This window comes from Thamnophis elegans, chromosome 11, assembly GCF_009769535.1.
Source record: "Thamnophis elegans isolate rThaEle1 chromosome 11, rThaEle1.pri, whole genome shotgun sequence".
NCBI lineage: Eukaryota > Metazoa > Chordata > Lepidosauria > Squamata > Colubridae > Thamnophis > Thamnophis elegans.
Window position 1 is genome coordinate 18723704 of NC_045551.1, and position 23208 is coordinate 18746911.

General features: G+C 38.5%; 1 protein-coding gene across 5 annotated transcripts in view; it reads right to left on the minus strand.

The window, feature by feature from the left end:
• Window positions 1-23208, minus strand: part of CNKSR2 (connector enhancer of kinase suppressor of Ras 2) — a 296044-nt gene that overhangs the window by 63291 nt on the left and 209545 nt on the right. For all 5 annotated transcript variants that reach the window (XM_032226612.1, XM_032226611.1, XM_032226610.1 and 2 more), the window contains 4 exons: window positions 22403-22474; window positions 18084-18151; window positions 11246-11346; window positions 1419-1947 (listed from right to left, as the gene is read on the minus strand). In XM_032226612.1, the coding sequence (XP_032082503.1) occupies window positions 1419-1947; window positions 11246-11346; window positions 18084-18151; window positions 22403-22474 (770 nt within the window). The remainder of the gene's footprint in view (window positions 1-1418; window positions 1948-11245; window positions 11347-18083; window positions 18152-22402; window positions 22475-23208) is intronic.

Here is a 23208-nt window from a genome sequence, read left to right on the forward strand (position 1 = left end):
CTACATTTATTTGCTTTCTAATTTGTTTTGTATCTCATTTTCTCCATTCAACCAAGTATCTCAACATATTTATTTTGTATTAATTATATTGTATTCAGTTGATATTCATTTATCACTCACACATTCTCAACAAACCAGGCACATTTCTATTCTATTACAATACATATTGCTTGATACCATTTTATAGCCTGGGACGTCCAAAACATTGTGTCACTTGTGTATGTTTATTTATACTAAAGTGATTTACTATCACTCAATTGTGGTCGTTCATTGAGGATTACCTGTACTTTTTACATATAAGTAACATTTTAGCTAACAATTCGCAACATTCGAATATTCTACTAAATTCATAAGGGAGTTAGAAAAAAATTATGATTGTTTTAAGTGGGGGAGATGTTATTATTATTTTTTACATTCCTTTTTATAGCAACCATTTTCCTTCTTTGATGTATAGTGAGTACAATGTTGTTAGACACAGAAAATATATGAAGATTTCAAATCTTCATGCATGTGTGTGAAAATGCAATAGTCATAAGGTTGGAAATTATAACGAACGGTGTTTCTCAATAATTTCCATTTGCTTTTGAATGCAAGGCTGCTTTTAAATGAATTCAGACAGAACAGCAAAAATGTAGCAGCCCAACTGCTACATATGTGTAGGTATACGTGAGAGTATACAGAGAAAATAAGAGTCAGTAGTGTGAATATAACATTGGTAACCACAGTAACAAGGCTTCAGCTTCTGCACTTAGCATTTAATATGTTTATATTTTATGTTTGTTTCTTTTACTGAATTCAGGACATACAACAGAAAATATTGCAATAGTGGAAAAAGTCTTTCATTAGACATTTAATTTTTAAATTAGCATCTAGTTAGAATTAATTATCTCCTTCATCTGACTGTACAACTGTACAAATACAACCAATAAATGATTCCAAGAAAACAACATGCAATCTATGGCTTGCTTGTTAACTACTATGCTGTAATAGACTACAGGCATACTTTTCAGAAAGAGAATACGTTACATCCTAAACTTCCTTGTTTTATGAAATGAAACCTTACCAAATGGAAAGGACTCATATTCCATGAAACATTTGCTTTCAAAAATTCTGCAGATCCACTCATAAAAAAAAAATAAACAACCATGCTCAAATCATACATACCTCAGCAAGCAAGAATGTGGCCAAACAAGAATAATTTTAAGAAAGTATGACAATGCCTTCATTAATTACTATGCAGTAAATAAAGTTTTGAAATATATTTTATGAAGTATTGTGTATAATTATATTTAAAGAAACTATTTCCACCATGTGCAGAACAAAGTAAATTTGAAACCATATATTTAATCCAATTTTTCTCAGTATTCAATTATTTCTATGATAATTGTTTTAATGATGGCAATATGATTCATGCTTACTTTCATCTACTTGATTTTCTTCTTCAATTTTTCCTCCTCGTTTCTCTTCTTCTTGCTCTTTTTGTGGCACTTCTTGATGGCTTGAACCACTGACAGAAAGTATATGGCAGCAATGGTTGAACCCACCATCCCGCGGCAGAGTGTAACTACGAGGCTTTCCTCCATTCCCATTTAAAACTTGTATTTGTTCACCCTCTAAAGGAAAAGGCCCATAGTGATCCTGTAGATGACATTTCTGGGTAGGAAGAGTTGATTGTCGCCTGTGTTCTGGAGAGATAACAGCAGAATCAGAAAACACTGAATCCTCAAGGGGCAGAGTCTGAAGGTAATGTAACCCTGAACTTGTCAGTGGTGTTTCTATTAAATCCTGCCAAGACCGTCGCTGGCTTGCTGTTTTACGAATGGGAGATTCAGTAGTACTCCCCACCAGTTCCTGACGGAACTCTTCATGTGAAGATTGGGACTGGGAAGTTTCAGTAGATGACAGTCGACTGTGTTTTGGTTCCACAAAAGGGCTTGCACAACTCATCTGTAACAGAAATTTACATTCTGGCTTGAAGACAATAGTAAAATAAGTATACAATATATATTTAAGTAGCTAATTATAATTACAGCTCTCTTAGTTATATATTCCTTTTTTTTAAAAAGCATGTATAATAGGAATATGCATTAAATGAACTGCTTCCATAAAGATAATTCAGAAAATGTCCTTCAGACAGCTCTGTTAATTGTAGATCTCGGGAGAATTTAAAGCAAAATCATCCTTGCTATTTCTTGAGAAGATATGCATATTTCTTAAGAAGATATGTCGCATAAAAATACACATTGGAAAAGACTAGAAGTCATAAGTATTGGCCCTGAGGAGATGCTCACCACTAGAAGTGGTTTATAGTGGGATAAAAGAAGTGGGATGAAAAGAAGATCTCATTCCTCTGCCACTTGTCTCCTTGATTCTAGTTTTTTATATAGTTTTTCAAATGTTAATTGTTTTTATGCAATATTTATCTTTTTGCTGTTTGCAATCTGTTTAGTGTCATCTTATTGGTGAGCTGGATGAAATATAAAATTAATTAATTAATCTTAAATAGCTTTTCACCTTCTATATATTGGCATCTCCCTTATTGATTATTTTATATATTTTATTTAATTTTATCTATCTTTCAAATAATGTTCTTCAAACTTTAACATATAGGATAAAATAAATATAATCCAACATTTTGATTGATTGGGATGGAAGAGCCAAGGTGGCGCAGTGGTTAAATGCAGCACTGCAGGCTACTGCTAGATCAGCAGGTCAGCGGTTCAAATCTCACCGGCTCAGGGTTGACTCAGCCTTCCATCCTTCCGAGGTGGGTAAAATGAGGACCCAGATTGTTGGGGGCAATATGCTGACTCTCTGTAAACCGCTTAGAGAGGCCTGAAAGGCCTATGAAGCGGTATATAAGTCCACTGCTATTGCTATTATTAAAAAAACAAATTAGTTTTTGGCTTCAACTGATAAATCAATATAGATGATATATTAATAAGAACCAGTAATATATCAGAAGGATAGCCTATAATCATTGATTTAAGATTTGAAATCCCTATCAGAGCTCATGAGATCCTTAGTTATTATAGATCAGGAGACCCAGGAAAAGAATCTCAGTATTCATAAGTACCTTTGAAATTCTCTTGCATGAGCCCACTTTTGTAGCAGTTGAAAAGTTATTTTCAGCTGTTTTCTTCGCATTTTTTAAAAATTTTTAACAATTTGCCTTTTAATTTTTTTTTATTTATGAAAAGATTGCTGAAAATTACTTTGATTTGACTACTCAGAACAATATCACTAAAAAAAACCTTAGTCACTTCTGTGGTACTGGTTTGAATGAAATTAAAAAGGAAACCCAACAGGTAAAATTGAAATATTGAAGGCAAGAGTTGAGCAGACTAGGACATCTATGTTTAATTACACTGCTTAATTATCCAGTAAATTATATACCATTTTTGAATCAGGACCAGATGAATATTATTTCTGTAAATATTAATAATAGAATCATCACGTCTTTAGAACTGCTAAGTTAGTAGCAATTTCTAAATTTATTAACTTCTTTAACTTTCTAAAAATAATAACTTTAAAAAAATAACATTATTTATTGCAATGCCAAGGTTTTTATAGGGTAAAGGCCATGTAACAAAAACCCCTGGAAAGACCAGGAATTATAGGTAAGCATCACTTATCTTCAAAGACTTGAATGCTGCCAGAAATGGCTTTTAGAGTTGTTTAAAATATAGAATACAACATCTAGATATCTTGTAAGTTTAACATCCATCTTCCAAATTAATTTTTTTTCCAAGTAAAAGATTAAAGAATTGATGTATTTCCATCTGAAGATAAAAAATATTATATACTGGTCAAAGCCATCTTGCTTATATTTTAGTTAAGTTTGGCAATATGCAATAAAAACTAGTTCTTTTTTGAATATTCTAAGATTTTAACAAATGCTGCTCTGCTATTCAAATGGAAACTGGAAGCCTTATCAGCTTTAGCTAATAATTTACAGAGAATCCTCGAATTATGAATGTATTGGAACTTGCCCATTCCATTTATAACCTGATTCGTAGGAGTGAATCTCATACTACAATCACTCCCTCCTTTCGCTTGCACATTCTATAATCAAATGCATGGCTCATTAAGTGCACATGAGGTATCTTGGGGTGGGGTTCCGGGGAGTGGCCTGTCGCTGGTCGGCAGCTTAACAGAGCTGCCCCCAGAATTCAGGACCGTTATCTACTCAATATCAAGAAGATAACTCTTTTTTCAGACAAGAAAAAAGCAGTGAGGAATCTCAGCTGGTAAGAATCTTCTTTGAAGTTCACAGTTTGTTTCTTTGTGAGCTGTGGACGGAGGGGGAGGATCAACCCATAGCTGAGTCATTCAACTCCGACCTGAACTTCGCAGCTGTTATCCACAGCACAAGACAGGATCCCCTCCCCCTCAGGACAATCTTTAGAAAAGAGACTATTAAAAATCAATACGAGCAAAGACCAACTTGTGAACTTTAAAACCTTTCTCTATCTGAAATACCAGCTTCAATGTTATAAAAACCTCTTTTGTTTAATTGTCTTCAAAATGGCGTTTACAGCTTCTGCATTTGTTATCTCCGGCTTCCTGCTACAGAACTAAAGAAATAATCTCTTATAATTTAATTAGAGCTACTCCCTTAAAGCTTTCAAGACTCTTTGTTGATTCAGAGGCATTCCAAACATTCCAAACGGACTTTCTCTTTTGAAATCCTCCGTAAAACCCCTTGTAAAAAAAGAAAAAAAGAAGGAAAAAAAGGGGGGGGGGAGGAATTTCTTTTTCTCCACATAGCACAGTGGATTAGTAATTTAGAATAAATAATTAAAACCAAAATATAATGGCATCCAAATCAACCTCTGTTAAATTACCTCCGAAAACGTCTCCCATACCTGGCACAAAGTTGCAGCCCCCACCATCTATGCCCCCTAGTGGAGATGTACTAACAAAAGAATTTTTTTCTGGAAATGTTCCAAAAATCCAGAGAACAGAACTTAGAAATGTTTAAAGAATTCAGAGAACAGAATCTAGAAATGATTAAAGATTTCAAAGATGAAATAAGGAATGAGATGGAAGTTCTATATGACAAATTCGATACCAGGGTCACTAAAATGAATGATAATATGATGGGAATTGTAAATGTGATAACAGAATATATTTCTGGAATGGAAGATAATTTAGAAACTCTCAATGAAGCTAAAACTAACCTGATATCCAAAACTGAAGTGGTGGAACAAAAAATTGATAATGCTGAAAATCAAATTATTATGATACAGTATAAGCAGATGGAGCTTGCATTAAGAGTGAGGGGGCTGCGTGAAGAAAAGCAGGAGAACCTAAAGCAAATGTTTTCTGAAGCTTTTGACCGTCTGGTGGGAAAACCGGGATCCAATTCTGATTGGCAGATTGACAGGATTTTTCGTGTTAATTCATGGGCGGCAAAACAAAGGCAACTTCCCCGAGACGTGGTAATATACTTTGTTACAAGAGAATCTAGAAATATGATACTACAAGAGTCCTACAATACTAAGCTTCAAATTGGTGGACAGGACCTGATTGTTTTGAAAGAAATACCGCCTCAGATGCTAAGAGCCAGAAGAGATTATGCTTTTCTGGTGGAAGAGCTCAGAAGGCGTCAGATACAGTACAGATGGGATGCCCCATTCGGTATTATAGTTACAATGGACAAACAAAGATATCGTCTCAGCTCTGTATGGAAAGCTCGTGATTTCTATCATAAGATTCTGAAGATGGGATACCCTGAACCTTCGGGATATGGTGAAAAACCACGAGACGAACAAGATAAACAGCAAACCACACAACCATTAGATAAAATGTATCATCTCCCTCTTCCGGAAGGGCAAGGAGTCAAGGAAAAAAGATCCAACCGTAAGACCACCAGACAAACGGATAAACAAGCTACTATGCAATAATCTCAACAATCATTGGCCACTGACCAAGGTGCTACTGCAACAAGCTCAGAAGCTGTGGGAGGAGCCAAACCAAAGGTGAGACAGGCCTTGCGGGAGGCTCTAAAAAAGCTTCAGGCAACCAAAAATGACAACTAAGATTTTGACATGGAATGTTAACGGACTGAACTCTCCACAGAAAAGAAAGAAAATATTTCATTATCTTAAGCAGTTTAAGAATGACATAATTTGCTTGCAAGAAACTCATATCAAATCAACCGATCAAAAATATTTGTTTAACCCCAAACTGGGCCAACATTTTGCGACCTCAGCCATGGAAAAGAAAAATGGCATAGTAGTATATTTAAGAAAAGACATTAAAGCTGAGCTAATTGAAGCAGATCCCTTTGGAAGATATATTGCATTAGATTTAATCTTAGAAGGGAAAAAGACGTTACTATTGGGAATTTATGCTCCAAATCAACAACAAGATGGATTTTATAGAAACCTCCATGCTAAATTAGTACAGTGGGATTTTGAGTCTTGTATATTAATGGGTGACTGGAATGGCGTGATCGACACCAAAAGAGATAAGAAGACAGCTCGACCGAACACCAAATTTCGAGCTAAGTTACCCAAACCCTTTTTTGACATGCTGGACGACTTTGAATTGCGAGACGCTTGGCGCGAGAGGCATGCAGAAGAATATGACTTTACCTTTTTTTCCAATAGACATCAATCTCTTTCAAGGATTGATTTTATACTAATTACAAATGATTTACTTTGTAGGGTGAAGAAGACAAAGATTATGGCGAGAGTTCTTTCAGACCATAATCCAGTCTGGATGGAATTGGGAAGGGTAGCCCAGGCAAGAAGGTCTTGGAGGTTGAATGAAAATTTATTTAGATATGAAAAGTATGTTAATGATTGTAAAAAATTGCTATCGGAATATTTTGTCTTCTATATGAACAAGGGTACATCTTTGGAATATGTATGGGATGCAAGCAAAGCGTATATGAGAGGAGTATTAATGAATATAAATAAAATACATAGATACAAACAAGGGCAAAAACGAAAAGAATTGAAAGAGGAAATTAAAGGGAAAGAGTCAGAATTAACATTGAATCCAGGAGATACAAAGATTAGGGAAACAATTGCTATATTAAAATCTCAGTTTGATATGCTGATCTCTGACCAGGTAGCTACTAGTTTATTATATGCTAAACATAATACTTTCTGCAATGCAAATAAACCCGGTAGGTGGTTGGCTTATCAGATTAGAAAAAAAAGGAAAGCTCGAAATGTATCCAAATTGTGTTACAGAGGGAAGGAAGTGTTTCAACAGGAAGAGATTCAAAAGGTATTTCGGGAATTTTTTACAGAGTTGTATAAAGGGGATAAAATTAAGGACGGAGATATAGAAAAATACCTAGATAAAGAGAAAATCCCCCTAGTCAGAGAAGAACATAGGCATAAGCTGAACCAACCTATAACCTCTGGGGAAATTTTGCAGGCAATTAAACAATTAAAGTTAGGGAAAGCACCAGGTACAGATGGTTTAACAGCTGTTTATTATAAATATCTACAGTTAGAAATGGTAGAACCCCTCAGAGAACTATTCAATAAAATTCAATCGGGAGGGAAAGTGCCTCCCTCGTGGAAGACTGCGTTCATATCGTTGATACCCAAAGAAGATCAAGACCTTACCCAACCAAAAAATTACAGACCTATTTCATTACTCAATGTAGATTATAAAAATTTTACTAAAATATTAGCAAATAGGCTAATGGGGGTAACTCAGCAACTGATACATACCGATCAAACTGGTTTTATACAGGGCAGACAGATGAAGGATAACGTTAGATTAATTATCAACGCTTTAGAATACCTGGGAAAGAACAATCAAATCCCGGCCGCATTCATATTTTTGGATGCGGAGAAAGCCTTTGATCGAGTTAATTGGCAATTCCTGCTGAAGACATTGCAAAAAATGCAGATAGGAGATGGCTTTTTACGGTCAATTGGTGCAATATATCAGCAGCAAACAGCCCAGATCATTGTCAATGGAAGTCTGACAGACTCCTTTCAAATTGAAAAAGGTACAAGACAGGGCTGTCCTCTGTCCCCATTATTGTTTATTATAACTTTGGAAATACTGTTGAATAAGATACGGGGCCTGGGCGGTCTAAAAGGGATCAAAATTAGACAGCAAGAATATAGAGTTCGTGCATTTGCGGATGATCTGGTTATAATATTGGAGCAACCGCAGGAAACTAGTAGGGTATTATTGAATACGATCAATCAATATGGTCAAGTCTCGGGATTTAAAATAAATCTAGGAAAAACCAAAATAATAGCTATAAATATGACTATCAAACAGAAGGAAGAACTGGGGGCGACGCTAAGATGTGAGGTAGTTAAAAAAGTTAAATATCTTGGAGTTAATATTTTAATCTCAAATGGGAAATTATACAAGTATAATTATGAACCACTTTGGCATAGTACACAGTTGGAGTTGAAAAGGTGGGAAAAACTGCATTTGTCCTTGCTGGGTAGAATAGCGGCAGTAAAAATGAACATTTTACCAAAATTTTTATTTCTTTTTCAAATGTTACCAATACTTAAAAGAGATGCGAATCTTCTAGAATGGCAGAAGGGTATCAACAAATTTGTGTGGGCAGGAAAGAAGCCGAGGGTAAAGATGAAAATAATGCAAGATGCACGTGAAAGAGGAGGATTGAAATTACCTAACTTAAAATTATACTATGACGCAGTGGCATTATCTGCAATTAGTGATTGGATTCATCTAACTAATGACAGAATTTTGAATATCGAGGGATATGATTTGTTATATGGTTGGCATGCTTACCTGTTATTTAACAAAAAAACGGATAAGAAATTTAAAAATCACATCTTAAGAAATGCTTTATTGCGGGTTTGGAAAAAATATCAACATAAACTAAATGATAAAGTGCCCATGTGGGCAATTCCTAGACATGCAATTGAAAATATGAATGTAGAACAAAAACTCGATAGAACCACCTATAGACAACTTCTTATCTCAGAAAGAGGGGTGATGGAACTAAAATCTTTAGAGGTACTTAAAGAAGATAAGGTAGTTCAAACGTGGTTTCAGTATGGTCAACTACAAGCTAGGTGGAAAACAGATCAAAAAATTGGCTTTGTAAAAGTTGAGGATAATTTGTTTAAACAAATAAGAGATCAAAGCTCAATGCATATAAAGAGGATATATAATGTATTAGTACAGATGGATTCTGAAACGGAACTGATTAAGGATTGTATGATAAAATGGGCTCAGAATGTCGAGGAACCAATAATGCTTGAAACATGGGAAAGAATCTGGGTAAGAAATGTGAAATTTACACAAGCACAAAACTTGAGAGAAAATTTTTATAAGATGTTTTATAGATGGCACCTAGATCCTAAAAAGCTTGCCTCTATGTATCCAAATGTTCAACCTAAATGTTGGAGATGTGGTTCTTGTGATGCTACATATTTTCATATATGGTGGACATGTCGTAATGTTAAGGCATTTTGGATAAAAATATGGTGGATCCTGCAAAACATCTTCAAAAGAAGGATAAAATTTACCCCCCAGTTGTTTTTACTGGGTATATGCATTGATTTTACAGTAGCAGAGACTAATTTGATCCTGTATTTAATAACGGCAGCAAGACTCTTGGTGGCGCAGTATTGGAAGAAGAAAGATTTACCTATAATTCAAGAATGGACTTTGAAAGTTATGAACTTAGCCGAAATGGCCAAAATCTCAGCATATCTCAAAGAACATTCAAACGAGAGATACAAAAGAGACTGGAAAAAGTGGATTGATTACATAAAAAGTAAATATGGGACTAAAAAACTCCAGATAGCTTATGCTTAGTATCAGTAATAATTTAAATTGTTTTAAATTTGGGTAACAGTAAGAAGCTGAGTTCAATGTAGAGATATTTCAGACTGTGATTGTTCAAAAATTATACCACGTATGGTCTTTGGGAAGTCGGGGGGAGGGAAGGGAGGTGGGGATTTGGGGGGAGGGGGGAAATACAATATGTGTTAAGAAAAATAAATAAATAAATAAAAAAAAAGGTATCTTGGGGTGGGGAAGGCCATGGGGTAGCCTAGTGATGGAACGGGCCACCTGCTTCCAACCACGCAAGGCCTCCCCTGACCCACAGATGCCTCTTTCTCCCTCTCCTAGGGTCCCCACAATTGCTCCCCCCCCCAATCCTGCCACGCCAGGTGATTTATTTTATAAAGATCTGTCCCCACTCCAGCCTGGTTCTTTGCCTGCTTCCTCATTTCTCATCAGCAAAGGGCTTGACGAGGCCTCCGGTGATGAAAAAAGAGTCCAGGAAGGCCTCCTTTCTCACCAGCGATATGCTTGATGAGGCTTCCACTTGACAAGCCTTCCTTTTTTGTTACTGGAGGCCTCATCAAGTGGATCGCCAGTGAGAAAGGAGGCCCAGAAGGCCACGCCTGGTCCTCCGTGCCTCCTTTCTCATTGCCAAAGCACTTCAAGCTTTGGCAGCCCTTTTAGACTTTGGCAGCCCTTTTCAAAAAGGAATAGAGCTTTGGAAGGACATGTACACTCCTCCCAAGCTCCAATGATGCCAACAAAACCTTTTTGCGAAGAGCTTCCAAAGCCTACAGGAATGCAGACTTTGGCAAGGAAACTGCAAACAGAGGGGAGGACTGAAGGACTGAAGCCTTCCATCCATTTGCAAATGTCCAGGCCTCAATTCACAGAGAATAGAGGCCTAAAGCATGAGATCACATGAGATCAGTAACATGCGCTCATGGTACATTATGCCTCTGTTCTCTGTGAATGCACTGAAAACCTGAAGCAATGAAACTGGAAAGTGTGACAGAGGAGATCTTCACAAGTTAAGTGAGTCTCTATAGTCAAAGTGCCTGTGAAGACCCAGCCGGGCAGGGTGAAAGTTGCAGCGCTCTGCTGCCATTTGTAAGAGCAAACAACTACTGTGGTGCTGCCACAGTATATTCATAATTTTGGGACTTGTTCGTAAATGCTAGGGGGCTCTAATCGCGTAACTTCAAACGTTCACTAAGAGAAGGCTCATAACCCAGGATTACCTGTCCTTCTATTGTTCTTGCTTCTGCACCGATTTAGGCTGTTTGCCTATATTTTGACAGAAAAATGTACAAGCAGGATTCCCTAGTAGCAAGCATCTACAAAAGATAATTTGGATATCATCCATCATGAATGCTCATATGTGCTGTAAACATGTGATGCTTGAATTTGAAAGCATTTCCAAACAAGATTCATGCAGACAGCTCTGAATAATAACAACTAATTATTATACATAATCACTTACTGAAGGAGGTCGTGGATATGTGTCATATGGTGGAGGTGGACTGTCTTGTTTAGGTGTTGAAGGTGTATCTACTTCTTCCTTATCACTTTCACTCCAATAATCTAAACAAATTAAAAAGTAGAAACTTGATTTACTGTGAAGCAAGCAGTGACAGGTGTTTAAGTAGCATCAAGCTATAAAAATGCCTAAAAATAATTAATAACGATAAAGATTTGTAACATAAATATGGCATGATTTTCCCATTAAGAAATCATCTCAACAAAATATTTCAGCAATTCTGCTGAAATGTAAGATTGCACATATGTCTCTATGTTAGACCTTCAGGTATTATCATTTGCTACTTAAAATAGAAAGGAATACCAGTATATGAGACTTAACAAGAGGTAGCTGTAGAGAAGAGGGACAAAGAGAAATAAATAAAAAGAAACTCATTATCTACAGAGGTTCACAATAAAAATTAATATCAGGGTTCACATTAGATGAAGGGATGGTTGTGTATCTTTTCAGTCATGTAATACAGAAATTGGCTTACTATCCAGAATGGATTTGGATGCTATTTGTTTAGATCCATGTCTTCATTAAAGACAAGAATGAAGCCAAATAAAAATATTTGTTGACTTTAGTACTTAGACATTGAAGTCCTTATCATCTGTCTGTGCTCCAGAATTTTAATTGCAGCTCCCCTCCCCCATACCTTTTCAAGTCAGCATTCTTGGTACCTTGGAAGTCATCTGGTCATAAAGGCTTTTTCTAGCATGAGAAGTATTTGTTTCTGCCTTGATCCCTTATTTTCCTACATTACTGCCTTCTAGATTTTCTCATTTCCTTCCACCTCCAAGTCTAGATGGTGTCAGGTGCTCTTCTTCCAGATTCTTTCCGGATATGAATGGCCAGAGGGCAATACTTTGTTTCACCCTTCCTTCTTCTTCAGTGACCACCTCATCTTGGTTATCAGGGATATTAAGCTCATTCTTGTATAATTCATCTGTGTAATTTTTCCATCTCTTCTTAATCTCTTCTGCCTCTGTTAGGTCCCTGCCATTTTGGTCCTTTATCATGCCCATCTTTGAATGAAAAGTTTCCTTTATATCTCCAATTTTCCTGAAGAGATCTCTGGTCCTCCCTATTCTATTGTTCTCTTCTATTTCTTTGCACTGTTCATTTAAGAAGGCATTCTTATCTCTTCTAGCTATTCTCTGGAATTCTGCGTTCAGTTGGGCGTATCTTTCTTTTTCTCCCTTGTCTTTCGCTTCCTTTCTTTCCTCAGCTATTTGCAAAGCATCCTCAGACAACCATTTTGCTTTCTTGCATTTCTTTTTCTTTGGGATGGTTTTAGTTGCTACCTCTTGTACAATGTTGTGAACCTCCATTCATAGTTCTTCAGGCACTCTTTTATCAGATCTAATTCCTTAAATCTATTTGTCATCAGGATATGATTTAGTTCATACCTGAGTGGCCTAATGCTTTCTTCAATTTAAGCCAAAATTTTGCAATGAGAAGTTCATGATTTGAGCCACAGGCAGCTCTTGGTCTTATTTTTACTGACTGTAAGGAGCTTCTCCATCTAGGCTCTAGAAGCTAGACCTAGTGGAATATAAACAACACAGATGAGAAGGCCACCTGAAAAGGAGCCAGGAGAGGTGTCTGCTCAGATGGAAAGCCACTACTGTGAAGGCACCTGCCCCTTCTGAAGCCCCAAGGCACAGACCAATCTTATGTTTCCAATGTGATCAAGGGGGCCACAGAGCTGCAATCTGCCTGGCACCAGCACCCATTTTGATTGTGAGATCCCTATGCCCAACAAAACTAAGGAAGCCTCCAAGCAGGGGAAGGAGAAGTCACAAGTGGCATGGCAAGTCGTAGAGTTCTCCCCCTCAGCAGTGAAGGGAAGAGAACTCTGACTGAGGAGGAGCCCCAATTGACCCTCTACAAGAGCCATAGTATGGGAGAAGATGACCAAATGGTAAGTGAGACCATCACCCTTCTTTCAGCACCAAATAGAGATTGTAGCATCCCATTCAGAAAGGCAAAAGGAGTTGTAAAAGCTCTAACAGACTCAGGGTGCACCCAATGCTTAGTCAGCATGCAAACAATGCAGAAGTTGGGATTGCGAGTGAGAAAGCTACGCCAACCCATGAAATTCAAGGTTGATGGCTCCATTGTGGGGTACATGCCCACCTTCTACCTAACAGAACTGGTGCATCTAAAGCTAGGAACCCACCAAGAGAGCATTCAGTTTGTGGTCACCCCAAAAACCTGACCAAGTGGAAACCCATTGTGCATTGGGGAAAGGGAGAGAGAGGCATAGCAATGGCAGGGAAGGGACCTCCAAAAAGGAAGCAGGGCAATCCTAACCAGCAGAAGAAAGAAAGGGAAGGACTCGAGCAAACAAAAGCGGCACCCGAATTGGTGCCAAAAGCGCAGATCATACAAAGGGGTCCTAGTGTATCTAGATGACATTCCTTTCAGTCTGGATTCAGGCCTGGCTACAGCACAGAAACTGCTTTGGTCGCGCTGATCGATGATCTCTGGAGAGCCAGGGATAGGGGCCACGCCTCTATCCTAGTGCTCCTTGACCTCTCAGCGGCCTTCGATACCATCGACCATGGTATCCTTCTGCGGCGGTTGCGGGAGGTGGGAGTGGGAGGCACCATTCTTCGGTGGTTCTCCTCCTACCTCTCGGACAGGTCGCAGTCGGTGTTGGTCGGAGGGCAGAGATCGACCCCTAGGACCCTCAAGTATGGGGTGCCGCAGTGTTCGGTCCTGTGCCCCCTCCTATTTAACATCTACATGAAGCCGCTGGGTGAGATCATACGGCGGCACGGGATTAAATACCAATACGCAGACGATACACAGTTGTATCTGTCCGCCCCGTGCCAACTCAGTGAAGCGGTTGAAGTGATGTGCCAGTGCCTGGAGGCTGTCAGGGTCTGGATGGGAACGAACAAGCTTGCATTCAATCCCGAGAAGACTGAGTGGCTATTGATGCTCCCTCCTAAAGATTGGCTACTTACTCGATCTCTCAGTCTGTGGGGTGAAATTATACGCCCCTCAGAAAGGGTTCGCAATTTGGGAGTCCTCCTGGACCCGCAGCTGAATTTAGAACACCATTTGTTGGCTGTGACCAGGGGGGCCTTTGCCCAGGTTCGCCTGGTGCACCAATTGCGACCCTACCTGGACCGGGAGGCCCTTCGAATAGTCACTCACGCCCTCGTGACCTCAAGACTGGACTACTTTAACGCACTCTACATGGGGCTGCCCTTGAAGAGTATTTGGAGACTTCAGCTTATCCAGAATGCAGCCACGCGAGCAATTGTGGGTGCACCTCGGTACACCCACGTCACACCTATCCTCCGCAAGCTGCACTGGCTGCCCATTGGTCTCCGGACACGCTTCAAGGTGCTAGTCGTTACTTTTAAAGCCCTACATGGTATCGGACCTGGGTACTTGAGAGACTGCCTCCTCCCAAAGACAAATCAGATCCCACAGACTAGGCCTCCTCCGAATTCCATCAGCCGGCCAGTGTCGACTGGCAACTCCCCGGGGGAGGGCCTTCTCTGTGGCTGCTCCAGCCCTCTGGAACGATCTCCCCATTGAGTTCCGGACCCTCACCACCCTTCCGGCTTTCTGCAAAGTACTTAAGACCTGGCTGTTCCGGCAGGCCTGGGGCTGTTGAATTTTCCAGCCCCATCCAAGGTTATGACTGTTGTTGTTTTTAAATGTGTTTGTCTTTTTATTTTTTTATTCTGCACCCCCCCTTCCTTTTTGATTGTTAGCCACCCTGAGTCTCTTGGGAATAGGGCGGCATACAAACTGAATAAATCAATCAATAAATCAAATCAATCAATCCTCTATTCTGAGATGATGGAGGAACACGTGAAACTAGTACACCAAGTACTGGAAAAGCTCCTGAATGCCAAGTTGTATGCCAAGTTGTCAAAATGTGAGTTCCATAAGATCAGTCTAGACTACCTAGGATATAGAGTGTCTTGTGAAGAGGTGGAAATGGACCCAGGGAAGGTGAAAGCCATTTTAGAGTGGCAAGCCCCACAAACTTGCAAACAATTGCAAAGTTTCCTGTGCTTTGCTATTTTCTATAGGCAATTCATCCTCTCTGCAAAACTGATCATTGAGTTATTGAAGACTGCAGGGAGGGGGGAACCCAGCCCAGCCAGCCTCTAAACTGGAAGTGGAATGCCAAGTGGCCTTTGAGAAACTTCGAGGGCAGTAAAATCTTTTCAAAGTAGGGACTGACCCCAAAAATGTAGAGGCATTGAGAAATGCTCACAAACTTTCCCTGAAGCAGGTGCAGTGGCCCAGTACTTCAATCAGTTTGAATTCACATTGAAATATATCTGGGGGGGGGGGGATTCCTAGCTGATGTACTGTCCTACATGCCCCAATACATAAGCATCCAAGAGGGAGTATAATTCCCATGAAACAGCTCGCAGCAGCAACAGGTGAAGAAGAAAATCTCAAACCTTAGCAACACTCTGACCCAACAGCTGAAAAAAGAACTACAAACAGACGCATGGTTTGGGGCCCACTTAGGGAAGTTGATGTTAAGAGGGGAATTGGCCTGGAAAGGGAACAAACTGTATATTCCTGAAAAGCTGTGGATTCTAGTTTTGCAATGCAGCCATGATGCTAAGCAAGCCGGTCACTGGCCAAGCATGAAAAAGGACATAATAGAGCTATATAAAAAGTTGCACTATATGTGCTCCCATGAAGCAGAGACCAGGAAAAACCCCAGGATTGCTGCAGCAAGTGGCTGAGCCAACCCAGCTGGCTCAGGGAGGGAGGAAATAGCCATGGACTTTATAGTAGAACTCCCAGAAAGTGAGGGGGGATACTGTAATCCTCACTGTAGTTGACCTGTTCTCCAAGCAAGCTCACTTTGTAGCTTGCTGAAGCTTCCCATCAGCCCAGAAGTTAGCCAAGATGTTCCTGCAGCAGATCTATTGACTTTACAGAGTGCCAAAATGCATCTTCTCGGACAGAGGGGTCCAACTTACAGCCAAATTCTGGTAGGAATTCATAAGGCTAATAGTTCCTCCCAGGGGCTCAGTTCTGCATTCCATCTGAGCATGCACGGGGCTGCAGTAACATAATAGTGGAGCAGTAACTACATTGCTATGTCAACTATCAGCAATCAAACTGGGCAAAACTCCTGCCATTCACTGAAGTTGCATACATTAATGTGGTGCATAGTAGTACTGGACCCACCCCTTTTAAAATAGCTACAGGGGTGGAATTTGTACCTATGCTAGAGTACCCAAGAGAACTATCCTCATCAGTAACCCTAATGGAGTGGGTAGATTATCTCCAGAATGCATGGGGCAATGTAAAAAAAGACCCTAGCTAGAGCAACAGAGAGTCAGAAAAAGCAAGCCTATAAGAAATGTATTCCCCAAGGGGAGTTCCACATAGGAGACAAGATGTACCTGTCCCATGAAGTACTTAAAGCTGAAGCTACCTAGCAGGAAACTAGGTCCCAAGCAGGGACGTGCAGTCACTAGAGGCAAGGGAGGCTGCGAGACAGCCGGCCGCTGGCACGCGCTCCTGCGAGAGCCTCTGCACAGCACCGGGAGGCCGCGGAGAAGCTTCGCTCCGCTTCTCACCCAGCCTTCCCCCAGAGATGATCCGGGACTTCCAGCGGCGGAGCCTGGAGAAGCAGGCCGGGGCAGCGGGCGGGCAGCAGCATCGGAGGCTGCGGGGCACTTTGCATCGTGGGAGCCGCCAAGCGCCTTTGCTGCAGACCCGGGCGCTTGGCTGCACCCACGATGCAAATCCCCCCCCCCGCCGAGGCCGACCGCTGCCCTGCTTCGCAAAAGGATGCCCAGCTGAGCCTCACCAGGTATAAACCTCACCACACGTCACTGGTCCCAAGTATATAGGACCCTTCCCCATAGTGAAGGTGATCAACCCGGTCACGGTAGAATTAAAATTGCCCAAGATATTGGGAAAGGTACATCCAGTATTCCACTGCAGTTTGCTGAAACCAGCCCAGGGCTCTAACTTAAGGCCAATTGGAAAAGATGTCCCAGGGGAGGTAAAGACACTATGAGGTTAAACAAATCTTAGATTCCAGGCATTATAAAGGAAAGATTCAATACTTGGTGCATTGGAAAGGCTATCCAATTTCAAAGGCAAGGTGGATCAAGGCCCACAATATTAAGGCAGAGCGCTTAATAGGCAGATTCCATGCAAATTACCCTCAGAAGCTAGGGCCCCTCCATGGAGGGTCTCACAGTAAATGAGAATAATATACAATTATTGTTTTCCTGTTACCTCCTACATTTTATTGGTGGTCTGCCTATCAAGTTTCAAAGTGCGCTTTTGCTGTTGCAACCATTATCACTTCTCAGCTTGCCAACGAACTAGGAGGGAGGGAAGGGGGAAGTGGAATGTAGGTTCCAGACATCAAGAAGACAGCTGTGAGAACCAAAGATACTTTAACAGGTGTTTGCTAGAGCCAAATACATTTTCTCATAACAATATAATGAGATTCAATTGGACAACGTGACCTGCTCTAATAGGGGAAGAGAGAGAATCTATACTTTAATTATGTGGGTTTGCATGGGAATTAGTTAGATCTGGTTTTGCCTTAACCAATGCCGAAATTATGTACTCAATAAAGTTTTGCATTCAGAGATTGGATCATCTCGCTCATGCATGCTTGCTTGGGGTTGTCTGTCGAAATGTTGACATGAGCACTGAAAATGAATTTGAATTGTAACACTTTGCTATATAATGCTAATCTGTCTGCATGTGAAGGAATATTGTAATGCATTTTCTAAAATAATAGTTCATTTTCACTAAGTCATTAACTTTTTACCTTGTTCTTGTTTGATCCTTTCCCTTTCTGCATATCCAGCAGCAAGCATATTAATTCTGTTCAACCACCTGAAATAACATGTTTATTGAATTACTGACATGACTGACATTTATAGGACATTTATTAAAGCTATAAAACATCTGGATAAGATCTACACAGCAAAGCTCCTTGCTAATTTTATAATTAGGTCTTCAGTAAGTTAAGCATTAAAAATAGTTTAAGATATTGAAAGCTTCTCTAAATTATTATTTTTAACAGACATTAAATTATCTAAACTATTGTTCATCATACCAACAAGAACTTTAAATATAAAATGGTTTTGTATGTTCCTTTTAATGCTAAAGTTCATGAATCAAGTACTAAAACAACACAGATACAATTGAAGGCATTAAACAGGGAAAGGTAAGGAATCCCTTTCTATGTTAAATGTAATAACTTCTCTATGAAGCATGAAGTGAAACAATACTGATGGTACTGAGAGAGATAACAAGTATGTTACTCTAACCTGCACATTTTTGGTATTATCATTATCCAGAAAGTACATTTAAATATGGTTTTGAGCACCCAATACTTATGTAGTAAATTTAGACCTCTTTTTATATAGATTTGTCAGGATTATCAACTCACTATTATTATTAGATTTCTATTCTGCCTTGAGAGAGACAGAGACAGGAAGAGAGGGGGGATAGAGGGAGGGGGGAGAGAATTCAAGATAATGAACATACAACCATCCTGTGAAGTGGGCTGGGTTAAGAAAAAGAGTGACTGGTCCAAAGTCACCCAATTCGTTTCATACCTATGGAGGTCTAGAACTCAATTTCCAGTTTCTAAGCCAGCACCTTACATTCTATTTGTGACACATGTCATAGAAAATTAAAGTCATAATACCACCAACATTTCTGCAGCTTTCTATGTCCTGCTAACACAGGGGTGTAAAATTCAAGGCCTGCGGGATGCTTAAATCTGGTCCACAGGGCTAGCCTGGAAATAGCAAAGAACTGTCCCATGGTGCCTCTAGCAGCGAAAATGGGTTGCGGGGGGCTGTGTGTGGCTCCCTGTGACCCGTTATCTGCCTGGATGACCTCCTGTAGCACTTTGCCAGCCAAAATGGGACATAGGCTGGCAAAGTGCTGCAGGAGGCCATCTAAGCAGAAAACGGGGTGCAGGGGAGTCACACATGCCCCCCCCCCGAGACCCATTTTGGCCTGCAGGGTGCTGCAGGAGGCATCCATCCCATCTCCCCCCCTCAGCAGGTCCACAGAAGAGAATTATAATGCTGATCCAGCCCTTGAAGAAATCCAGTTTCTTCTAGACACCGCTGTTCTAACAGTAATATTTTGTTGTAGACATTTTACATAGAAATATTATAAAATAATAGTTTCAGAAATGAAAGGTAAGTCTTACTCCATTTTGCCATGAAAGAAGAAAGTGGACCCTATTGGTTAAGCTGAATACTTATAATCATAAATGGAAACCTACAGTATAAGTATAATCTTTATTGTCATTATACTTAAATACAATGAAATTGGTTGTAAGACTTAATGACTTCTATAGGTAAAAAAAATGATAATGCAACAAAATTTTGAGGATTTTTTCCCCTGCCTAAGAATGCAACAATGTATCTATAGATATCTGTTGACATCTATTATCGTATTTTTCAGAGTATAAGACACATCTTTTCCCCTCAAAAAAGAGGCTGAAAATCTGGGTGCATCTTATACACTGAATACAGCATTTTTGCCTCCTGAAATCCTGCCCCTTGTTTTCGCAAAAAAACAGGCCATTTTTTACTCATTTTGGCCACCCCCCTGGAACACTCTACAAGCCTCCTAAGGGCTATTCATGCCCTTTTTTTTGAAAAAAAAACAAACAATGGGCCCATTTTCACGAAAAACGAGCCCTTTTTGGAAGGTTTGCAGAGTGCAAACATTTTTTAAAAAAATTTGCCTCTTCAAAACCTTGGTGTGTCTTATACTCTGGTGCATCTTATACTCTGAAAAATACAATAGTTTTTATACCATGGTTAGTTTTAAACAAACTACAAAAATAGAATAGAAAGCTTATATGCCGCAAAGCAAAAAATGCAGACTCCATCATAATCTTTTCCAGGTTATATCAGGATTTTAGGTAAGCCCAAAGAATTTGTTCAGCTGTTCAGAAAAAAATAGAAAATAAGCTAAGGTAATAGGGAAGCAGGGGGGAGCTAAAACAAATTGTGGGAAGTGAATAGATCAGTGTGCTTCCTCGTAAATGTTTTGTGACAAATATAGCTTCCAGCCCTTTGTGAAGCATCACATGAAAGCCACTGTGTAAGAGGTATTGTAGATAACCTCACAGATGCCTTGGAAAAAACATGTGGTAACAAGTTACAAAAATAGACATTTTTTAAGCCCAGGAAAAGAGAAAATGTGAGAAAGAAACTCAGTAAGCTAAAGCAAGAGAGTGGGGGAAACAGGCAGTCAGGTTCTCAAGTTTCTGATACTATAACCTCCAGCAGTAAAGTAGAATTCCAGTGAAACTTGTGGAGTCTGATTTAATCCATCTTGAAGAGCTAATATACTTATATATTTCCAAAGGTCTATTCATAGGCAAAACAAAATGGAACAAAGCAAACTAAACAAAAAAAGACAATCTGAATTTTAGCTCTCAGCCTTATGAACCTATTTCTTTAAATATGGTAGGCTTCATATCCATACTGAAGCGATTACATTTTAAGAAAAGTAGAAAGATATTTAAACAATACTTGAAAGGTAGTGTAACCCTCTTTTCCATAATCAGAGATTACTAACATGATGTGATATACATAATTTTTATTATTGTTTCATAATAAATTAGCGGCACAGAGAACCACTAAGGACTGTTATTAATAACAGTAATTTGTAATAATATTTTAACTATAAGAGTAAAATACACATTTCATTATAAAAGCTAATTTCATTCCACAAATGTCTTCATTTTGAAAGATATAATCTGGCTAAAACAGGGAGAATACATCTGTTGGAAGACAAAACGATCTCAATATATTGGAACATATTGAACTATGCTACATGTTTTACCAGTACATAGTAGAATTGGGTTATGCACATGTTCTTGATTTAATGTCATGGAGTGAACTACATGAAATACAACATCATCAGTTCAGAAGAAAACAGGGTAGTTACAGCATATGTGCCAAATATGTTTGTCTGCCTAATTAGACCTTTTTGAAATAATAAATAATGGCTCTTTGCAAAAAAAATCCTATATTAGCACTGTTACCAGCATTACCCTAATTACATCACATTAGGGAATATTTAATTTTAGCATTAAGAGGTCACACATTTGAAAAATATTCATAATTGATATAAACTATAAGTATACTTAAAGATGAAGCATGGATAACAATGAGCATTAATTTAAAAGCTTTTTTTTAAACTAACATTATGATACCTACAAAAACATTAGAAATCAGTCTATAAAATCTCTGAACTCAGCCCTTTTGGATTTCCTCTATCTGGAAAACTATACAGGTAGTCCTTGACTTACAACAGTTCATTTAATGACTGTTCAAAGTTACAACAGCACTGAAAAAAGTGACATGACCATTTTTCTCATTTACGAAATTTGTAGCATTCCCATGATCATGTGATTAAAATTCAGATGCTAGGCAACTGGTTAATACTTATGAACGTTGCTGTCTTCGAAAGTCATTGCAACTTTTTGACAAGCAAAATCAATGGGGAAACCAGATTCACTTAATAAGCGAGTTACTAACTTATCAACTGCAGTGATTCACTTAACAATTGTGGCAAGAATGGTTGTAAAATGGGGCAACACTCAGTTAACGAATGTCTCTCTTAATAACAAAACCTTTGGACTCAATTGTGGTCGTAAGTCCAGGACTACCTGTATATGTATCATGTTGGGAGGCAATGAGATAGTATGGGAGTTTAAATTGTGACATCACTATACACTATTTCTATCATCAGAACTGGCTATGGATGCCTACTGAATTTTGCTATTTGTGAATATATCAGGATTGTTGCACCCAAAATCACCCATTAAATCCAGAAGATTTTTGTCCTTCCAGAAAGTTTAATACTCAAAAGTTATCTTTAGCAGACCTGTATATATGTGTCTGTTATACATGTTACACTGTGTACATGTATACAGATAAAAGCAGACACACACAAATAGCATTTTTTGAATGAAATATAATTATCTTACATATTTTCCTATATTTTCATAGCTAGTGTATTTTCTTGAATTATATGCAACACAAAATATAAAATAAAATTTATACAATAAAAATATCATGTTAATCTTTTAGAATGAATTACCTGTTCAAGTCATCTTGATGTTCAGCAGCAAAGTAAAAGCTTTTGATTTTGGGATGACAGGCCTTGAATGCACTACACAAAAAATATGAAAAAATCATAACAAAATATTAAATACATTTTGTATTTTCTGCATTCTTTCTGAATTTCATGTTCATGTTCTTTTTTGTAAGAAAAAACTGCTTTTATAAATTGACATCAATAATATTTTTATGTCTATTTCTGTTTTTAACTGAAATATGCATGTGTAATCACATAATAAAAAATATATAATGATATGAGTCTACTTAAGAACACAGTGAATTCAATAGGCCTGATGTTGTAATTCTACAGATGCATCTCTATATATGTCAACTTCTTTTTTTTGCGTTCAAGTTTTTTAAAATACAAATTATACATATTATAGGATCAAAGAGTTGTCTGGGTCTTTTCTTTTACATCCTTTCATTACCTAGTCCATTTACATCATAGTTTTGTTTTCACTTTCAGCCAAATTATTCTTTTCCATTTTTATAGTTATTTTTTTCTTAATATATAAACAATATCTTCAATTGCCTTTTCAAAGTTACACCAAATTTCCATTTCTTATTTTCTCCATTGGTATATTTTGTTATAAACAGCATACATCCTCTAATTCAATTTAAGCATAGAGAGTATTTCTTTCAATTTTTTTCTACCATTAACAATATACTATCATTTCTTTATTTCTTAATTAGTTACATAACAATAACAATCTTACTACTATTCTCCTTAGTCTACTAATATAACTCTTTTTCCCTTTCTTCCTCTTTTAACCATTTTCTCTTGGG